The 21,457-nt window shown below is 44.0% G+C and overlaps 1 protein-coding gene across 1 annotated transcript in view; it reads left to right on the top strand.

The window, feature by feature from the left end:
• The window catches only part of vegfba (vascular endothelial growth factor Ba), a 51,157-nt gene that overhangs the window by 15,392 nt on the left and 14,308 nt on the right, over nt 1-21,457 (top strand). Inside the window, exons 2-6 of the mRNA XM_061900210.1 lie at nt 5,579-5,621; nt 5,688-5,884; nt 10,851-10,924; nt 11,066-11,101; nt 17,857-17,928. Of these exons, the coding sequence (XP_061756194.1) occupies nt 5,579-5,621; nt 5,688-5,884; nt 10,851-10,924; nt 11,066-11,101; nt 17,857-17,928 (422 nt within the window). The remainder of the gene's footprint in view (nt 1-5,578; nt 5,622-5,687; nt 5,885-10,850; nt 10,925-11,065; nt 11,102-17,856; nt 17,929-21,457) is intronic.

Genomic DNA, 21,457 nt, shown 5'->3' with positions numbered 1-21,457 from the left:
GCACAGCAACATATAGCGACATTAGCTCGGATTCAGACTCGGATTCAGCGGCTTAAGCGATTCAACAGATTACGTATGTATTGAAACGGATGGTTGGAGTATGACAGTATTGAAGAAGAAACTGAAGATATTGAGCGAATAGCTATTGACCCTATTCATAGCCATAGCATGGCCGAATAGCTGCGTTAGCATCGCCGGTAAAATGTGCGGACCAAACGATCAGGACTTTCGCATCTTGTGACACTGGAGCAACTTAAATCCGTCGATTGATAAGTGTTTGTTTCGCATTAAATGTGGGTATCTAGTTCCAAATGTACATACAGCTAGCGTAAATAGCATGTTAGCATCGATTAGCGTAGCATGTTAGCGTCAATTAGCTGGCAGTCAACATCAACAAAACTCACCTTTGTGATTTCATTGACTTTATCGTTGCAAATGCATCTGCAGGTTATCCATACATCTCTGTGACATGTCCGTCATCGCCGGTAAATAGCATGTTAGCATCGATTAGCGTAGCATGTTAGCGTCAATTAGCTGGCAGTCAACATCAACAAAACTCACCTTTGTGATTTCATTGACTTTATCGTTGCAAATGCATCTGCAGGTTATCCATACATCTCTGTGCCATGTCTGCTTTAGCACCGCCGGTAAATAGCATGTTAGCATCGATTAGCGTAGCATGTTAGCATTGATTAGCTGGCAGTCACGCCGCGACCAAATATGTCTGATTAGCACATAAGTCAACAACATCAACAAAACTCACCTTTGTGATTTCGTTGACTTTATCGTTGCAAATGCATCTGCAGGTTATCCATACATCTCTGTGCCATGTCTGCTTTAGCACCGCCGGTAAATAGCATGTTAGCATCGATTAGCGTAGCATGTTAGCGTCAATTAGCTGGCAGTCAACATCAACAAAACACACCTTTGTGATTTCGTTGACTTTATCGTTGCAAATGCATCCGCAGGTTATCCATACATCTCTGTGCCATGTCTGCTTTAGCACCGCCGGTAAATAGCATGTTAGCATCGATTAGCATAGCATTTTAGCATTGATTAGCTGGCAGTCACGCCGCAACCAAATATGTCTGATTAGCACATAAGTCAACAACATCAACAAAACTCACCTTTGTGATTTTGTTGACTTTATCGTTGCAAATGCATCTGCAAGTTATCCATACATCTCTGTGCCATGTCTGCTTTAGCACCGCCAGTAAATAGCATGTTGGCATCGATTAGCGTAGAATGTTAGCATTGATTAGCTGGCAGTCACGCCGCGACCAAATATGTCTGATTAGCACATAAGTCAACAACATCAACAAAACTCACCTTTGTGATTTTGTTGACTTTATCGTTGCAAATGCATCTGCAGGTTATGCATACATCTCTGTGCCATGTCTGCTTTAGCACCGCCGGTAAATAGCATGTTGGCATCGATTAGCGTAGCATGTTAGCGTCAATTAGCTGGCACTCAACATCAACAAAACTCACCTTTGTGATTTCGTTGACTTTATCGTTGCAAATGCATCTGCAGGTTATCCATACATCTCTGTGCCATGTCTGCTTTAGCACCGCCGGTAAATAGCATGTTAGCATCGATTAGCATAGCATGTTAGCATTGATTAGCTGGCAGTCACGCCGCGACCAAATATGTCTGATTAACACATAAGTCAACAACATCAACAAAACTCACCTTTGCGATTTCGTTGACTATCGTTGCAAATGCATCTGCAGGTTATGCATACATCTCTGTGCCATGTCTGCTTTAGCACCGCCGGTAAATAGCATGTTGGCATCGATTAGCGTACCATGTTGGCATCGATTAGCGTAGCATGTTAGCGTCAATTAGCTGGCACTCAACATCAACAAAACTCACCTTTGTGATTTCGTTGACTTTATCGTTGCAAATGCATCTGCAGTTTATCCATACATCTCTGTGCCATGTCTGCTTTAGCACCGCCGGTAAATAGCATGTTGGCATCGATTAGCGTACCATGTTGGCATCGATTAGCGTAGCATGTTAGCGTCAATTAGCTGGCACTCAACATCAACAAAACTCACCTTTGTGATTTCGTTGACTTTATCGTTGCAAATGCATCTGCAGTTTATCCATACATCTCTGTGCCATGACTGCTTTAGCACCGCCGGTAAATAGCATGTTAGCATTGATTAGCATAGAATGTTAGCATTGATTAGCTGGCAGTCACGCCGCGACCAAATTTGTCTGATTAGCACATAAGTCAACAACATCAACAAAACTCACCTTTGTGATTTCGTTGACTTTATCGTTGCAAATGCATCTGCAGGTTATCCATACATCTCTGTGCCATGTCTGTCATCGCCGGTAAAATGTCCACTTTCGCATCTTCGGGCCAGTGGTGCAACTTGAATCCCTCCCTGTTAGTGTTGTTACACCCTCCGACAACACACCGACGAGGCTTGATGTCTCCAAGATTCCAAAAAATAGTCGAAAAAACGGAAAATAACAGCTGAGACCCGGTGTTTGCAATGTGTTCGAGGAAATGAATATGCCGGCTGTATTACCTCGGTGACGTCACGTTCTGACGTCATCGCAAAAAGAGCGATAAACAGAAAGGCGTTTAATTCGCCAAAATACACCTATTTAGAGTTCGGAAATCGGTTAAAAAAATACATGGTCTTTTTTTGCACCATCAAGGTATATATTGAGGCTTGCATAGGTTTGGTGATAATGTTCCCCTTTAACACGGATCAATCGTCCTGTCCCCTTAGCAGAAAAACAGCCCCAAAGCATGATGTTTCCACCCCCATGCTTCACAGTAGGTATGGTGTTCTTGTGATGCAACTCAGTATTCTTCTTCCTCCAGACACGACCAGTTCAGTTTATACGAAAAAGTTCTATTTTGGTTTCATCTGACCACATGACATTCTCCCAATCCTCTGCTGTATCATCTATGTATCCATTTTGGTATAAACTCAACTTGTCGTGTTTGGAGGAAGAAGAATACTGAGTTGCATCCCAAGAACACCATACCTACTGTGAAGCATGGGGGTGGAAACATCATGCATAGTAGTGAAGTGAAGTATATTTATATAGCGCTTTTTCTCTAGTGACTCAAAGCGCTATACATAGTGAAAGCTAATATCTAAGTTACATTTAAACCAGTGTGGTTGGAACTGGGAGCAGGTGGGTAAAGTGTCTTTACGGCAGTGACTCGGATGGCGGAAGCGGGGATTGAACCTGTAACCCTCAAGTTGCTGGCACGGCCACTCTACCAACCGAGCTATACCGCCCCATATATAGTAGAGCTTTAACTTGCACTTACAGATGTAGCGACCAACTGTAGTTACTGAGAGTGGTTTTCTGAAGTGTTCCTAAGCCCATGTGGTGATATCCTTTAGAGACTGATGTCGGTTTTTGATACAGTGCCGTCTGAGGGATGGAAGGTCACGGTCATTCAATGTTGGTTTCCGGCCATGCCGCTTACGTGGAGTGATTTCTCCAGATTCTCTGAACCTTTTGATGATTTTATGGAGCGTAGATGTTGAAATCCCTAAATTTCTTGCACTTGCACTTTGAGAAACGTTGTTCTTAAACTGTTTGACATGACTTTTTGCTCACGCACTTGTGGACAAAGGGGTGTACCTCGCCCCATCCTTTCTTGTGAAAGACTGAGCATTTTTTGGGAAGCTGTTTTTATACCCAATCATGGCACCCACCTGTTCCCAATTAGCCTGCACACCTGTGGAATGTTCCAAATAAGTGTTGGATGAGCATTCCTCAACTTTATCAGTATTTATTGCCACCTTTCTCATCTTATTTGTCACGTATTGCTGGCATCAAATTCTAAAGTTAAAGATTATTTGCACAAAAAAAAAAATGTTTATCAGTTTGAACATCAAATATGTTGTCTTTGTAGCATATTCAACTGAATATGGGTTGAAAAGGATTTGCAAATCATTGTATTCCGTTTATATTTACATCTAACACAATTTCCCAACTCATATGGAAACGGTGTTTGTAAACAAAGCTATTTCCATAGGGCCTTTGCAGCTTTTTGCTAATGATTTAGCACGGGCAGTGTGATTTATCAACACTCATCACTTATCACTCATCGCTTATCACTTATCACTCATCAGTGTTTTTCCAGCGTTGTTTAGTGTTTTATTGATTAGTGTGAGAAGGACGTGCAAAGTGCCGAAATCCTCCGGCCTCCATGTGTGTGTGTGTGTGTGTGTGTGTGTGTGTGTGTGTGTGTGTGTGTGTGTGTGTGTGTGTGTGCGTGTGTGTGTGTGTGTGTGGGGACATTTTCGGCCAGGGAAAAAAAAACATCCATCCATCCATTTTCTACCGCTTGTCCCTTTTGGGGTGGCAGAGGGTTGCTGGAGCCTGTCTCAGCGTATTTTTTAACATTTTGTCTATTCAGCAATTTTCTTTTAAAATTTCATAGCTGCTTGAGGACTTTTCACTGGCACACACAGTCTTGGTAGATCACACCAGCTATTTGCAGCCACAGTTACCAGCTACTGATTAGCACGCTAGTTGCCACCTAGCGATTAGTTCTCTAGTTTGCTGCTAGCGGTTAGGGCATTAGCTGTCCGCTAGCTATATGCAGCCGTAGTTACCAGCTAATGATTAGCACACTGGTTGCCAGCCAGTGATTAGTGTGCTAGTTACAAGCTACTGATTACCACGCTAATTGCCAGCTAGTGATTAGAGGTCTAGTTGGCAGGTAGCGATTAGAATAATAGTTGGCAGTTAGTGATTAGAGCTTTAGTTGGCAGGTAGCGATTAGAGTAGTAGTTGTCAGCTAGCGATTTGTGCTGTAGTTGGCATCTAGTGATTAGGGCACTAGTTGTCAATTAGCGATTGGCACACGAGTTGGCAGCTAGTGATTAGAGCTCTAGTTGGCAGGTAGCAATTAGAGTAGTAGTTGTCAGCTAGCAATTAGTGCTGTAGTTGGCAGCTAGCGAATAAGGCAATAGTTGTCAATTAGTGATTGGCACACTAGTTGGCAGCTAGTGATTAGAGCTGTAGTTGGCAGCTAGCGATTAGTACTGTAGTTGGCAGCTAGCGATTAGGGCACTAGTTGTCAATTAGCGATTGGCACTTTAGTTGGCAGCTGGTGGTTAAAGCTCGAGTTGGCAGTTAGTAATTAGCACACTAAAGTCCGCTAGCTATTTTCAGCCGTAGTCGCCAGCTATTGGTTAGCACACTGTCTGCCAGCTAGTGATTGATGTGCTAGTTACAAGCTGGCAATTTGTTGTCAGATAGGGATTAGCATGCTAGTGGTCAGCTAGCAATTAGCACAATAGTTACCAGCAAGCTATTAGCGGCCTTATACTGTATTTGAGGTATTGCACAGCAACAAGGTACCTTTGAGGCCAGTTGAATACAAAAGACAATTTTATACGGGTTATATGGGTAGGTGGTCCCGCTCGAGCTCTCCATCAGTTCGGGGGTCCTTGGCAAGGAAAAACATTGAAGACCCCTTCTGTAAACAGGGGTTCAGAACATTTTTTCCATCCCATAAATGAAGGATATTGAGCAACGTAAATGTCATGTGAAGGTCACAGTCCTTTACCCTTCTCCTTGCAGCTGGCTCTTTGGCGGCCTACGGACCCGGCCAAGTCCAGAGAAGGTGCGGCCAGACCAGCCCAGGTACCCCCGAGTGCGGGCCAATGACAGCAGTGTGTTGTGTTGTCAGTGCGGCGCTGGCTGGAGGTGTACTCACGCAGCGGCTGCCAGCCCCGGGAGACCCTGGTGGAGGTGTGGCGGGAGTTGCCGGGGGAGACGCACCAGCTGTTCGTGCCTTCCTGTGTGGCGCTCAGGCGATGTGGCGGCTGCTGTGTGGACGAGGCCATGGAGTGTGTGGCCTCCATCACGCACACCCTCACCATGGAGGTAGGCCTCTGCACATGGCACTCCTCTTGGGTGTGTGTGTGTGTGTGTGTGTGTGTGTTTGTGTCTGTGCACTCACCTATGTCTTTGTGTGTTTGTTTGTCAGCTCACCTGCGTGTGTGTGTGCTCACTTTTGTGTGTTTGTTTGTCTGCTCATCTGTGTGTGTGTGTGTGTGTGTGTGTTTGTGTGTGCGCACTCACCTATGTCTTTGTGTGTTTGTTTGTCTGCTCACCTGCGTGTGTGTGTGCTCACTTTTGTGTGTTTGTTTGTCTGCTCACCTGTGTGTGTGTGTGTGTGTGTGTGTGTGTGTGTGTGTGTGTGTGTGTGTGTGTGTGTGTGTGTGCTCACCTGTGTGTGTTTGTGTGTGTGTGTTCGCCTGTGTGTGTACTCAACTGTGTGTATGTATGTGTGCTCACCTGTGTGTGTGTTCATCTGCGTGTGTGTCTGCTCACCTGCATGTGTTTGTGTGTGTGCTCACCCATGTGTGTACTCACCTGTGTGTGTGTTCACCTGTGTGTGTGTTCACCTGTGTGTTTGTGTGTGTGTGTGTGTCTACTCGCTTGTGTGTATGTGTGTGTACTCATCTGTGTGTGTTTGTGTGTGTGCTCACTTGTGTGTATGTGTGTGTGCTCACCTGTGTGTGTTCACCTGTGTGTGTACTCAACTGTGTGTATGTATGTGTGCTCATCTGCGTGTGTGTGTGTGTGTATGTGTGTGTGCTCACCTGCGTGTGTTTGTGTGTGTCTGCTCAACTGCATGTGTTTGTGTGTGTGCTCACCCGTGTGTGTGCTCACCTGTGTGTTTGTGTGCGTGTGTGTCTACTCGCTTGTGTGATTGTGTGTGTGTTCACCTGTGTGTGTTTTTGTGTGCTCACCTGTGTGTGTTTGTGCATGTGCTCACTTTTGCGTATGTGCGTGTGCTCATCTGTGTGTGTTTGTACTCACTTGTGTGTATGTGTGTGTGCTCACCTGTGTGTGTACTCGACTGTGTGTATGTATGTGTGCTCACCTGTGTGTGTGTTCACCTATGTGTGTGCTCATCTGCGTGTGTGTGTGTATATATGTGTGTGCTCACCTGCGTGTGTTTGTGTGTGTCTGCTCACCTGCGTGTTTGTGTGTGTGCTCACCCGTGTGTGTACTCACCTGTGTGTACTCACCTGTGTGTACTCACCTGTGTGTGTGCTCACCTGTGTGTGTGTTCACCTGTGTGTGTGCTCATCTGCGTGTGTGTGTGTGCTCACCTGCGTGTGTTTGTGTGTGTCTGCTCAACTGCATGTGTTTACGTGTGTGCTCACCCGTGTGTGTGCTCACCTGTGTGTTTGTATGCGTGTGTGTCTACTCGCTTGTGTGATTGTGTGTGTGTTCACCTGTGTGTGTTTTTGTGTGCTCACCTGTGTGTGTTTGTTTGTGTGCTCACTTGTGCGTATGTGCGTGTGCTCACCTGTGTGTGTTTGTACTCACTTGTGTATGTGTGTGTGCTCACCTGTGTGTGTACTCAACTGTGTGTATGTATGTGTGCTCACCTGTGTGTGTGTTCACCTATGTGTGTGCTCACCTGCGTGTGTTTGTGTGTGTCTGCTCACCTGCGTGTGTTTGTGTGTGTGTTCACCCGTGTGTTTACTCACCTGTGTGTGCTCACCTGTGTGTGTGCTCACCTGCATGTGTGTGTTCACCTGTGTGTGTGCTCATCTGCGTGTGTGTGTGTGCTCACCTGCGTGTGTTTCTGTGTGTCTGCTCAACTGCATGTGTTTACGTGTGTGCTCACCCGTGTGTGCTCACCTGTGTGTTTGTATGCGTGTGGGTCTACTCGCTTGTGTGATTGTGTGTGTGTTCACCTGTGTGTGTTTTTGTGTGCTCACCTGTGTGTGTTTGTGTATGTGTTCACTTGTGCGTATGTGCGTGTGCTCACCTGTGTGTGTTTGTACTCACTTGTGTGTATGTGTGTGTGCTCACCTGTGTGTGTACTCAACTGTGTGTATGTATGTGTGCTCACCTGTGTGTGTGTTCACCTGTGTGTGTGCTCATCGGCGTGTGTGTGTATATATGTGTGTTCTCACCTGCGTGTGTTTGTGTGTGTGCTCACCCGTGTGTGTACTCACCTGTGTGTTTGTATGCGTGTGGGTCTACTCGCTTGTGTGATTGTGTGTGTGTTCACCTGTGTGTGTTTTTGTGTGCTCACCTGTGTGTGTTTGTGTATGTGCTCACTTGTGCGTATGTGCGTGTGCTCACCTGTGTGTGTTTGTACTCACTTGTGTGTATGTGTGTGTGCTCACCTGTGTGTGTACTCAACTGTGTGTATGTATGTGTGCTCACCTGTGTGTGTGTTCACCTGTGTGTGTGCTCATCGGCGTGTGTGTGTATATATGTGTATGCTCACCTGCGTGTGTTTGTGTGTGTCTGCTCACCTGCGTGTGTTTGTGTGTGTGGTCACCCGTGTGTGTACTCACCTGTGTGTGCTCACCAGTGTGTGTGCTCACCTGTGTGTGTGTTCACCTGTGTGTGTGCTCATCTGCGTGTGTGTGTACGTGTGTGTGATCACCTGCGTGTGTTTGTGTGTGTCTGCTCAACTGCATGTGTTTGCATGTGTGCTCACCCGTGTGTGTGCTCACCTGTGTGTTTGTAAGCGTGTGTGTCTACTCGCTTGTGTGATTGTGTGTGTGTTCACCTGTGTGTGTTTTTGTGTGCTCACCTGTGTGTGTTTGTGTATGTGTTCACTTGTGTGTATGTGCGTGTGCTCACCTGTGTGTGTTTGTACTCACTTGTGTGTATGTGTGTGTGCTCACCTGTGTGTGTACTCAACTGTGTGTATGTATGTGTGCTCACCTGTGTGTGTGTTCACCTGTGTGTGTGCTCATCGGCGTGTGTGTGTATATATGTGTGTGCTCACCTGCGTGTGTTTGTGTGTGTCTGCTCACCTGCGTGTGTTTGTGTGTGTGCTCACCCGTGTGTGTACTCACCTGTGTGTTTGTATGCGTGTGGGTCTACTCGCTTGTGTGATTGTGTGTGTGTTCACCTGTGTGTGTTTTTGTGTGCTCACCTGTGTGTGTTTGTGTATGTGCTCACTTGTGCGTATGTGCGTGTGCTCACCTGTGTGTGTTTGTACTCACTTGTGTGTATGTGTGTGTGCTCACCTGTGTGTGTACTCAACTGTGTGTATGTATGTGTGCTCACCTGTGTGTGTGTTCACCTGTGTGTGTGCTCATCGGCGTGTGTGTGTATATATGTGTGTGCTCACCTGCGTGTGTTTGTGTGTGTCTGCTCACCTGCGTGTGTTTGTGTGTGTGGTCACCCGTGTGTGTACTCACCTGTGTGTGCTCACCAGTGTGTGTGCTCACCTGTGTGTGTGTTCACCTGTGTGTGTGCTCATCTGCGTGTGTGTGTACGTGTGTGTGATCACCTGCGTGTGTTTGTGTGTGTCTGCTCAACTGCATGTGTTTGCATGTGTGCTCACCCGTGTGTGTGCTCACCTGTGTGTTTGTAAGCGTGTGTGTCTACTCGCTTGTGTGATTGTGTGTGTGTTCACCTGTGTGTGTTTTTGTGTGCTCACTTGTGCATATGTGCGTGTGCTCACCTGTGTGTGTTTGTACTCACTTGTGTGTATGTGTGTGTGCTCACCTGTGTGTGTACTCAACTGTGTGTATGTATGTGTGCTCACCTGTGTGTGTGTTCACCTGTGTGTGTGCTCACCTGCGTGTGTGTGTATATATGTGTGTTCTCACCTGCGTGTGTTTGTGTGTGTCTGCTCACCTGCGTGTGTTCGTGTGTGTGCTCACCCGTGTGTGTACTCACCTGTGTGTGCTCACCTGTGTGTGTGCTCACCTGTTTGTTTGTGTGTGTGTGTGTCTACTCGCTTGTGTGTATGTGTGTGTGATCACCTGTGTGTGTTTGTGTGTGTGTTCACCTGTGTGTGTTTCTGTGTGCTCACCTGTGTGTGTTTGTGTATGTGCTCACCTGTGTGTGTTTGTGTGTGTGTGTGTGTGTGTGTGTGTGTGTACTCACTTGTGTGTATGTATATGTGCTCACCTGTGTGTGTTTTTCTGTGTGTATTCACCTGTGTGTGTACTCAACTGTGTGTATGTATATGTGCTCACCTGTGTGTGTGCTCATCTGCGTGTGTGTGTGTGTGTATATGTGTGTGTGCTCCCCTGTGTGTGTTTGTGTGTGTGTGTGTGTGCTCACCTGTGTGAGTGTATGTGCACTCACCTGCGTGTGTTTGTGTACGTGTGCTCACCTGTGTGTATAAGTGTGTGTCTGCTCACCTGTGTGTGTCTGTGTGCTCCTCTGCGTGTGGGTTTGTGTGTGTCTGCTCACCTGTGTGTGTCTGTGTGTGTGTGTGTGTTGGTGCTCACCTGTGTGTGTGTGTGTTCACCTGTGCGTGTGCTCACCTGTGTGTGTTTGTGTATGTGATCACTTGTGTGCAAGTGTGTGTGCTCATCTGCGTGTGTGTATGTGTGTGTGTGTGTGCTTACCTGTTTGTGTGTGTGTGCTTACCTGCGTCTGTTTGTGTGTGTGCTCACTTGAGTGTGTTTGTGTGTGTGCTCATCTGCGTGTGCGTATGTGTGTCTGTATGTGTGTGTGTGTGTGTGTGTGTGTGTGTGTGTGTGTGTGCGTGTGTGCGCTTACCTGTTTGTGTGTGTGTGCTTACCTGCGTCTGTTTGTGTGTGTGCTCACTTGTGTGTGTTTGTGTGTGTGTGCTCATCTGCGTGTGTATATGTGTGTGTGTGTGTGCGCTTACCTGTTTGTGTGTGTGTGCTTACCTGCGTCTGTTTGTGTGTGTGCTCACTTGAGTGTGTTTGTGTGTGTGTGCTCATCTGCGTGTGTATGTGTGTGTGTGTGTGTGTGTGTGTGTGTGTGTGTGTGTGTGTGTGTGTGTGCTTACCTCTTTGTGTGTGTGTGCTTACCTGCGTCTGTTTGTGTGTGTGCTCACTTTAGTGTGTTTGTGTGTGTGTGCTCACCTGTGTGTTTGCAGCTGATGAGGACTTCCTTCATGAAGCACGAGCTCACTGAGTTGTCCTTTGTGGAGCACAGCCAGTGTGAGTGCCGGTAAGACACACACACACACACACACACACACACACACACACACACACACACACACACACACACACACACACACACACACACACACACACGCACACACAGCTGCAGTGTGTGTGCTGACATGACAACATGTTGTCGTTGCAGAGTGAAAGAAGAGATGCAGCACACAACAACTACAAGGTACTTCTACTTTACTTTCACTTTAAAAGTTGAGTCACATGACCATCAAAAGCAGACAAAAAGCAAGCTGCTTTTCTTTTTTCTGCACAACATTCATCCTCAGAGGACACACAACATTGTGTAGGCCAAAATCTGACGGGGAAAATGACTCACACAAAACACAAGGTTTTGTGTGTTTGTAGCTTTTCATGCTAACACCAACACAGCTGACATTGAGGCCGGGGCCCCAACCTTTTTTCCAGCAGGGACCACTTTGAAGGACTACTAGGTGCATTTAAAATCCTTTCTTTTTCACAGAAAATTTACAGTGCGCATTCTAACTCGCTGCGCCTAATATACGGAACAATTCTGGTTGTGCTTACCGACCTCTAAGCTGTTTTATTTGGTACATGGTGCAATGATAAGTGTAACCAGTAGATGGCAGTCATACATAAGAGATATGTGTAGACTGTGATATGATGGCAGTCACACATCAAAGATAATGTAGACTGCAATGTGATGGCAGTCACACATAAGAGATACATGTAAACTGATATATTATGGCAGTTACTCATAAGAAATACATATAGACTGCAATATGTTTGCAGTCACACATAAGAGATACGTGTAGACTGCAATATGATGGCAGTCACACATAAGAGATACGTGTAGACTGCAATATGATGGCAGTCACACATAAGAGATACGTGTAGACTGCAATATGATGGCAGTCACACATAAGAGATACGTGTAGACTGCAATATGATGGCAGTTACACATAAGAGATACATGTGGACTGAAATATGATGGTGTGTGTGTGCTTACCTGTGTGTGTAACATGACTCAGTCAGGACGTATGTGTGTTACATGACTCAGTCAGTACCTATGTGTGTTACATGACTCAGTCAGGACTTATGCATGTTACATGACTCAGTCAGGACTTATGCATGTTACATGACTCAGTCAGGACTTATGCATGTTACATGACTCAGTCAGGACTTATGCATGTTACATGACTCAGTCAGGACTTATGTGTGTTACATGACTCAGTCAGCACCTATGTGGGTTACATGACTCAGTCAGTACCTATGTGGGTTACATGACTCAGTCAGGACTTATGTGTGTTACATGACTCAGTCAGTACCTATGTGGGTTACATGACTCAGTCAGGACTTATGTGTGTTACATGACTCAGTCAGTACCTATGTGGGTTACATTGGTCAGTCAGGACTTATGTGTGTTACATGACTTAGTCGGGACTTATGCATGTTACATGACTCAGTCAGGACGTATGTGTGTTACATGACTCAGTCAGGACTTATGTGAAGTGAAGTGAATTATATTTATATAGCGCTTTTCTCCAGTGACTCAAAGCGCTTTACATCGTGAAACCCAATATCTAAGTTACATTTAAACCAGTGTGGGTGGCACTGGGAGCACGTGGGTAAAATGTCTTGCCCAAGGACACAGCGGCAGTGACTAGGATGGCGGAAGCGGGAATCGAACCTCCAACCCTCAAGTTGCTGGCACGGCTGCTCTACCAACCGAGCTATACCGCCCCTTATGTGTGTTACATTACTTAGTCAGGACTTATGCACGTTACATGACTCAGTCAGGACTTATGTGTGTTACATGACTCAGTCAGGACTTATGTGTGTTACATGACTCAGACAGGACTTATGTGTGTTACATGACTCAGTCAGTACCTATGTGTGTTACATGACTCAGTCAGGACTTATGTGTGTTACATGACTCAGTCAGGACTTATGTGTGTTACTTGACTCAGGCACGACTTATGTGTGTTACATGACTCAGTCAGTACCTATCTGTGTTACATGACTCAGTCAGGACTTATGTGTGTTACATGACTCAGTCAGGACTTACGTGTGTTACATGACTCAGTCAGTACCTATCTGTGTTACATGACTCAGTCAGGACTTATGTGTGTTACATGACTCAGTCAGGACTTATGTGAAGTGAAGTGAATTATATTTATAAAGCGCTTTTCTCCAGTGACTCAAAGCCCTTTACATCGTGAAACCCAATATCTAAGTTACATTTAAACCAGTGTGGGTGGCACTGGGAGCATGTGGGTAAAGTGTCTTGCCCAAGGACACAACGACAGTGACTAGGATGGCGGAAGCAGGAATCGAACCTGCAACCCTCAAGTTGCTGGCACGGCTGCTCTACCAACCGAGCTATACCGCCCCTTATGTGTGTTACATTACTTAGTCAGGACTTATGCACGTTACATGACTCAGTCAGGACTTATGTGTGTTACTTGACTCAGACAGGACTTATGTGTGTTACATGACTCAGTCAGTACCTATGTGTGTTACATGACTCAGTCAGGACTTATGCGTGTTACATGACTCAGTCAGGACTTATGTGTGTTACATGACTCAGTCAGGACTTATGCGTGTTACATGACTCAGTCAGGACTTATGTGTGTTACATGACTCAGACAGGACTTATGTGTGTTACATGATTCAGTCAGGACTTATGTGTGTTACATGACTAAGCCAGGCCTTATATGTGTTACATGACTCAGTTTGGACTTATAGGTGTTCCATGACTCAGTCGGGACTTATGTGTGTTACGACTCAGTCAGGACTTATATGTGTTCCATGACTCAGTCAGGCCTTATGTGTGTTACATGACTCAGCCAGGCCTTATGTGTGTTACATGACTAAGTCAGGCCTTATATGTGTTACATGACTCAGTTTGGACTTATCTGTGATACATGACTCAGTCAGGACTTATGTGTGTTACATGATTCAGTCAGGACTGATGTGTGTTACATGACTCAGTCAGGACTGATGTGTGTTACATGATTCAGTCAGGACTGATGTGTGTTACATGATTCAGTCAGGACTGATGTGTGTTACATGGCTCAGTCAGGACTTATGTGTGTTACATGACTAAGTCAGGCCTTATATGTGTTACATGACTCAGTTTGGACTTATAGGTGTTCCATGACTCAGTCGGGACTTATGTGTGTTACATGACTCAGTCAGGACCTATATGTGTTACATGACTCAGTTTGGACTTATATGTGTTACATGTCTAAGTCAGGCCTTTTATGTGTTACATGACTCAGTTTGGAGTTATGTGTGTTACATGACTCAGTCAGGACTTATGTGTATTACACGATTCAGTCAGGACTGATGTGTGTTACATGACTCAGTCAGGACTGATGTGTGTTACATTATTCAGTCAGGATTCATGTGTGTTACATGACTCAGTCAGGACTTATATGTGTAACATCACTAAGTCAGGCCTTATATGTGTTACATGACTCAGTTTGGACTTATAGGTGTTACATGACCCAGTCAGACCTTATGTGTGTTACATGACTCAGTCAGACCTTATGTGTGTTACATGACTAAGTCAGGCCTTATATGTGTTGCATGACTCAGTTTGGACTTATGTGTGTTACATGATTCAGTCAGGACTGATGTGTGCTTCTGCTCAGTAAAAAGGTGTACTAGTTCAACACGTCCGTCTGAATTTGTATGTATGAATGCGTGTGTGTGTGTGTGTGTGTGTGTGTGTGTGTGTCCCTCGTGGAGTTAGCATCCGTGTCTCTCCCTCCCAGCATCCCCCTAGGGGCGGGCCCACATCCTGTTGTCACCATAGTGATGATTGTATCTGCCATGTGCTCCCACACTCCACTAATGGGCCACAGTCACGCATCCATTAGGGCCGCACTCACAACAACAACAACAACAACAACAACAACAACAAGGTAACAGTAATGCCAGGAAATCGAGTTGTTTGAGTCACATTTGGACATTCCTGTCACGCAAGTGTAAACAAAAGGTCAATCAAAACAAAAAAAGACACGAACAATCTGATCATTTAACAGTGTAATCCATGTTACTGTAATAATAACATCTTCTGAATCACACTACATGAGTGTAAGTCCTCACAACTGGTGTCGTACTCATACTAACATTTTGGTACCAGTACCAAAATGTATTTTGATACTTTTCGATCCATCCATCCATCCATCTTCTTCCGCTTATCCGAGGTCGGGTCGCGGGGGCAACAGCCTAAGCAGGGAAACCCAGACTTCCCTCTCCCCAGCCACTTCGTCTAGCTCTTCCCGGGGGATCCCGAGGCGTTCCCAGGCCAGCCGGGAGACATAGTCTTCCCAACGTGTCCTGGGTCTTCCCCTTGGCCTCCTACCGGTTGGACGTGCCCTAAACACCTCCCTAGGGAGGCGTTCGGGTGGCATCCTGACCAGATGCCCGAACCACCTCATCTGGCTCCTCTCGATGTGGAGGAGCAGCGGCTTTACTTTGAGCTCCTCCCGGATGGCAGAGCTTCTCACCCTATCTCTAAGGGAGAGCCCCGCCACACGGCGGAGGAAACTCATTTCGGCCGCTTGTACCCGTGATCTTATCCTTTCGGTCATGACCCAAAGCTCATGACCATAGGTGAGGATGGGAACGTAGATCGACCGGTAAATTGAGAGCTTTGCCTTCCGGCTCAGCTCCTTCTTCACCACAACGGATCGGTACAACGTCCGCATTACTGAAGACGCCGCACCGATCCGCCTGTCGATCTCACGATCCACTCTTCCCCCACTCGTAAACAAAACTCATAGGTACTTGAACTCCTCCACTTGGGGCAGGGGCTCCTCCCCAACCCGGAGATGGCACTCCACTCTTTTCCGGGCGAGAACCATGTCGGACTTGGAGGTGCTGATTCTCATTCCGGTCGCTTCACACTCGGCTGCAAACCGATCCAGTGAGAGCTGAAGATCCCGGTCAGATGAAGCCATCAGGACCACATCATCAGCAAAAAGCAGAGACCTAATCCTGCGGTCACCAAACCGGAACCCCTCAACGCCTTGACTGCGCCTAGAAATTCTGTCCATAAAAGTTATGAACAGAATCGGTGACAAAGGACAGCCTTGGCGGAGTCCAACCCTCACTGGAAATGTGTTCGACTTACTGCCCGCAATGCGGACCAAGCTCTGGCACTGATCGTACAGGGATCGGACCGCCACAATAACACAGTCCGATACCCCATACTCTCTGAGCACTCCCCACAGGACTTCCTGAGGGACACAGTCGAATGCCTTCTCCAAGTCCACAAAGCACATGTAGACTGGTTGGGCAAACTCCCATGCACCCTCAAGAACCCTGCCGAGAGTATAGAGCTGGTCCACAGTTCCACGACCAGGACGAAAACCACACTGTTCCTCCTGAATCTGAGGTTCGACTATCCGGCGTAGCCTCCTCTCCAGTACACCTGAATAAACCTTACCGGGAAGGCTGAGGAGTGTGATCCCACGATAGTTGGAACACACCCTCCGGTCCCCCTTCTTAAAGAGAGGAACCACCACCCCGGTCTGCCAATCCAGAGGTACCGCCCCCGATGTCCACGCGATGCTGCAGAGTCTTGTCAACCAAGACAGCCCCACAGCATCCAGAGCCTTAAGGAACTCCGGGCGGGTCTCGTCCACCCCCGGGGCCTTGCCACCGAGGAGCTTTTTAACTACCTCAGCAACCTCAGCCCCAGAAATAGGAGAGTCCACCACAGATTCCCCAGGCACTGATTCCTCATAGGAAGACGTGTTGGTGGGATTGAGGAGGTCTTCGAAGTATTCCTTCCACCTATCCACAACATCCGCAGTTGAGGTCAGCAGAACACCATCCACACCATACACGGTGTTGACAGTGCACTGCTTCCCCTTCCTGAGGCGGCGGACGGTGGTCCAGAATCGCTTCGAAGCCGTCCGGAAGTCGTTTTCCATGGCTTCCCCGAACTCCTCCCATGTCCGAGTTTTTGCCTCAGCGACCGCTGAAGCCGCACACCGCTTGGCTTGTCGGTACCTGTCCACTGCCTCCGGAGTCCTATGAGCCAAAAGGACCCGATAGGACTCCTTCTTCAGCTTGACAGCATCCCTCACCGCTGGTGTCCACCAAGGGGTTTTAGGATTGCCGCCCCGAAAGGCACCAACTACCTTGCGGCCACAGCTCCGATCTGCCGCTTCGACAATAGAGGTGCGGAACATGGTCCACTCGGACTCAATGTCCAGCACCTCCCTCGTGACATGTTCGAAGTTCTTCCGGAGGTGGGAATTGAAACTTTCTCTGACAGGAGACTCTGCCAGACGTTCCCAGCAGACCCTCACAATGCGTTTGGGCCTGCCAGGTCTGTCCGGCATCCTCCCCCACCATCGCAGCCAGGTGGTGATTGGTAGAAAGCCCCGCCCCTCTCTTTACTCGAGTGTCCAAAACATACTTTTTGATACTTTTCTAAATAAAGGGGACCACAAATATTATGGCAATATCGTCTTTATTTGAACAAAAAATCTTATTCCCAATTAGCCTGTTCAACTTTCTCACTCTTTTTTGCCACTTGTGCCAGCTTTTTTTGAAACATGTAGCAGACATCAAATTCCAAATGAGCTCATATTTGCAAAAAAATAAGAAAGATTTTCAGTGTGAACATGAAATATCTTGTCTTTGCAGTCTATTCAATTGAATATAAGTTGAAAAGGATTTCTTGTATTCTCTTTTTATTTACCATTTACCCAATGTGACATTTTCACTGCTTGTAGGGTTCGTACTTTAGCTTATTTTTAACTCTTTAACGACTGAGCCCCTTTTGGGTCCTTGGAACCTTTAACATTCACCAAGGAAGCACTAAGGGTTAAAATATATTTTGTATTGGTTTTGGAAATGACAAATATGTGGGAAAAGGTTTGGTCTATAATGTGCCCTGAAAACCCTGTTCTCCTCTATTTTTTGGACATTCAGACCCAATCACACGCCGGCAAGAGTCAAGAAAAAGAGGCAAGGAAAGAAGACGATTGCAGCCACCAGAACTACGTATGTCAAAATATTTGCATCCATTCTTTTTTTATATGCAGTGTTGATTCCACCATCCTCTTTGCCTGCGCCACTCTTTACACGGCACTGTCTGCTCTTTGTTATTTCACACACTTATTCGGACTTCTTTTACTGCCGCATTAGTCAAGGTCTGGCACACACACACACACACACACACACACACACACACACACACACGCACGCACACACATTCATGTATTTCTGTCCTTCTGGAGACCTGAGAAAATGCCTCCCTCTTTAGGAGCAGCCTTTCTAGATATATAAAGAAGTGTATTTACAACATGAATAATATATAAATACTATGCAAATATAAAAACGCTTGTTGTGAAAAATGAGTTGGAATTTCACAAGAAAAGCTTATAATTTTGGCAGCATTATAAAAAAAAGTTGTCGTTTTACTCGACGCCAGTCAACATTTTACAAGAAAAATTGAACATTGAAGCAATATTATGATTAAAGTTGGAATTTTACTCAATAAGAGGTGCAATTTTACAAGAAAAGCTTAACATTTTGGCAATTTTATGAAAAGAGTTGTAATTTCACTCGACAGAAGTCACAATTTTACAGGAAAACTTAAAATGCTGGCAATGTTATATATCAATTTTCGGAATTTTACTTGGCAAAATGATGGCAAATGTCATAATTTTACTACAAAAATATCACTGTTTTACTGCAGGAACAAAAAAAAAGGCAAAAATGTGCTAAAAAAAAAAGTCATAATCTTTTTTGACAAATGTCAACATTTTAAAAAGTAATAATTTTGCGTGAAAATATTGCAATATTAAAGAAACAGAGATAATATATGAAATTGTTCCCAATTTTGTAAGAAAAAAATTGACACATTGCTGCCCTTGCACCTGTCAATGCTTACTTTTTATGCACATTAAATCAACAAAAAAATCCTGACTTTGGAGCAATGTTCACGGACTCTAGTATTTGGCTCTCTATTAGATGCAATGGTTTTAACTCGTTCACCGGTCATCATATGGACGGTACTTTTCCTTGTTGATGTCTCAAGAAGCGTAGAATTACAAGAACACACACACATTTGTGTATTGTTTACCTTCTTGAGACTTCCAAAAAATGCCTACTTCTTTAGGAGCAGCCTTTCTAGATATATAAGGGAGTGTATTTACAACATGAATAATATATAAATGTTATGCGAATATAAAAATGCTTGTTGTGAAAAATGAGTTGGAATTTCACAAGAAAAACTTACAATTTTGGGACTATTATTTAAACAGGTTGTCGTTTTAGTCAACGCCAGTCGAAATTTTACATGAAAAATTTAACATTTAAGCAATGTTATGATAAAAGTTAGAATTTCACTTGACAAAAGTCACAGTTTTACAAGAAAACTTAAAAATGTTGGGAATGATTTAATATTATTCTGAATTTTACTCTGCAAAATGATGACAAAGGTCATAATTTTACTACAAAAATGTCACTGTTTTACTAATAGAACAAAAAAAATTGCAAAAATGTGCTAACAAAAAGGGTCAGAATCTTTTTTGACAAATGTCAACATTTTAAAAAGTAATAATTTTATATCAGTAATAATTTTGCAAGAAAATATTGCAATATTAAAGAAACAGAGAGAATATGTGAAATTGTTCCCAATTTTATAAGAAAAAAGTCGACACATTGCTGCCGTTGCACCTGTCAATGTTTACTTTTTATGCACATTAAATCAACAAAAAATCCGGACTTTGGAGCAATGTTCACGGACTGTAGTATTTGGCTCTCTATTAGATGCAATGGTTTTAACTCGTTCACTGGTCCTCATATGGAAGGTACTTTTCCTTGTTGATGTCTCAAGAAGGGTAGAAATACAAGAACACACACACACACACACACATGTTCTTGTATTTTTTACCTTCTTGAGACCTCCAAAAAATGCCTACTTCTTTAGGAGCAGCCTTTCTAGATATATAAAGAAGTGTATTTACAACATGAATAATATATAAATATTATGCAAGTATAAAAATGCTTGTTGTGAAAAATGAGTTGGAATTTCACAAGAAAAACTTGGAATTTTGGCAGTATTATAAAAAAGGTTGTCGATTTAGTCAGCGCCAGTCAAAATTTTACATGAAAAATTTAACATTCAAGCAATGTTATGATAAAGGTTGGAATTTTACAAAAAAATGTCTTAATTTTACAAGAAAAGCTTCAAATGTTGGCAATGTTATGAAAAGAGTTGTAATTTCACTCGACAAAAGTCACAGTTTTGCAAGAAAACTTATTCGGAATTTTCCTTGGCAAAATGATGACAAAGGTCATAATTTTACTCCAAAAATGTCACTGTTTTACTAGAAGAACAAAAAAAATGGCAAAAATGTGCTAAAAAAAAGGTCAGAATCTTTTTTGACAAAAGTCAACATTTTAAAAAGTAATAATTTTATATCAGTAATAATTTTGCGATAAAATATTGCAATATTAAAGAAACAGAGAGAATATGAGAAATTGTTTACAATTTTATAAGAAAAAAGTCGACACATTGCTGCATTTGCCCCTGTCAATGTTTACTTTTTATGCACATTAAATCAACAAAAAGTCCGGACTTTGGAGCAGTGTTCACGGACTCTAGTATTTGGCTCTCTATTATATGCAATGGTTTTAACTTGTTCACCGGTCCTCATATGGACAGTACTTTTTTTTGTTGATGTCTCAAGAAGGGTAGAAATACAAGAGCGCACACACACACACACACACACACACACACACACACACACACACACACACACACACACATGTTCTTGTATTTTTTACCTTCTTGAGACCTCCAAAAAATGCCTACTTCTTTAGGAGCAGCCTTTCTAGATATATAAAAAAGTCTATTTACAACATGAATGATATATAAATATTATGCAAGTATTAAAATGCTTCTTGTGAAAAATGAGTTGGAATTTCGCAAGAAAAACTTAGAATTTTGCCAGTATTATAAAATAGGTTGTCGATTTAGTCAGCGCCAGTCAAAATTTTACATGAAAAATTTAACATTCAAGCAATGTTATGATAAAAGTTGGAATTTTACAAAAAATGTTCTTAATTTTACAAGAAAAGCTTCAAATTTTGGCAATTTTATGAAAAGAGTTGTAATTTCACTCAACAAAAGTCACAGTTTTGCAAGAAAACTTATTCGGAATTTTCCTTGGCAAAATGATGACAAAGGTCATAATTTTACTCCAAAAATGTCACTGTTTTACTACAAGAACAAAAAAAAAGGCAAAAATGTGCTAAAAAAAGGGTCAGAATCTTTTTTGACAAAAGTCAACATTTTAAAAAGTAATAATTTTATATCAGTAATAATTTTGCGAGAAAATACTGCAATATTAAAGAAACAGAGACAATATGAGAAATGGTTTACAATTTTATAAGAAAAGAGTCGACACGTTGCCGCATTTGCACCTGTCAATGTTTACTTTTTATGCACATTAAATAAATAAAAAATCCGAACTTTGGAGCAATGTTCACGGACTCTAGTATTTGGCTCTCTATTAAATGC

Source organism: Nerophis ophidion, linkage group LG05 (genome assembly GCF_033978795.1).
Source record: "Nerophis ophidion isolate RoL-2023_Sa linkage group LG05, RoL_Noph_v1.0, whole genome shotgun sequence".
NCBI lineage: Eukaryota > Metazoa > Chordata > Actinopteri > Syngnathiformes > Syngnathidae > Nerophis > Nerophis ophidion.
Note: the sequence above shows the minus strand (reverse complement) of the source record. Positions and strands in the feature narration are given on the sequence as shown.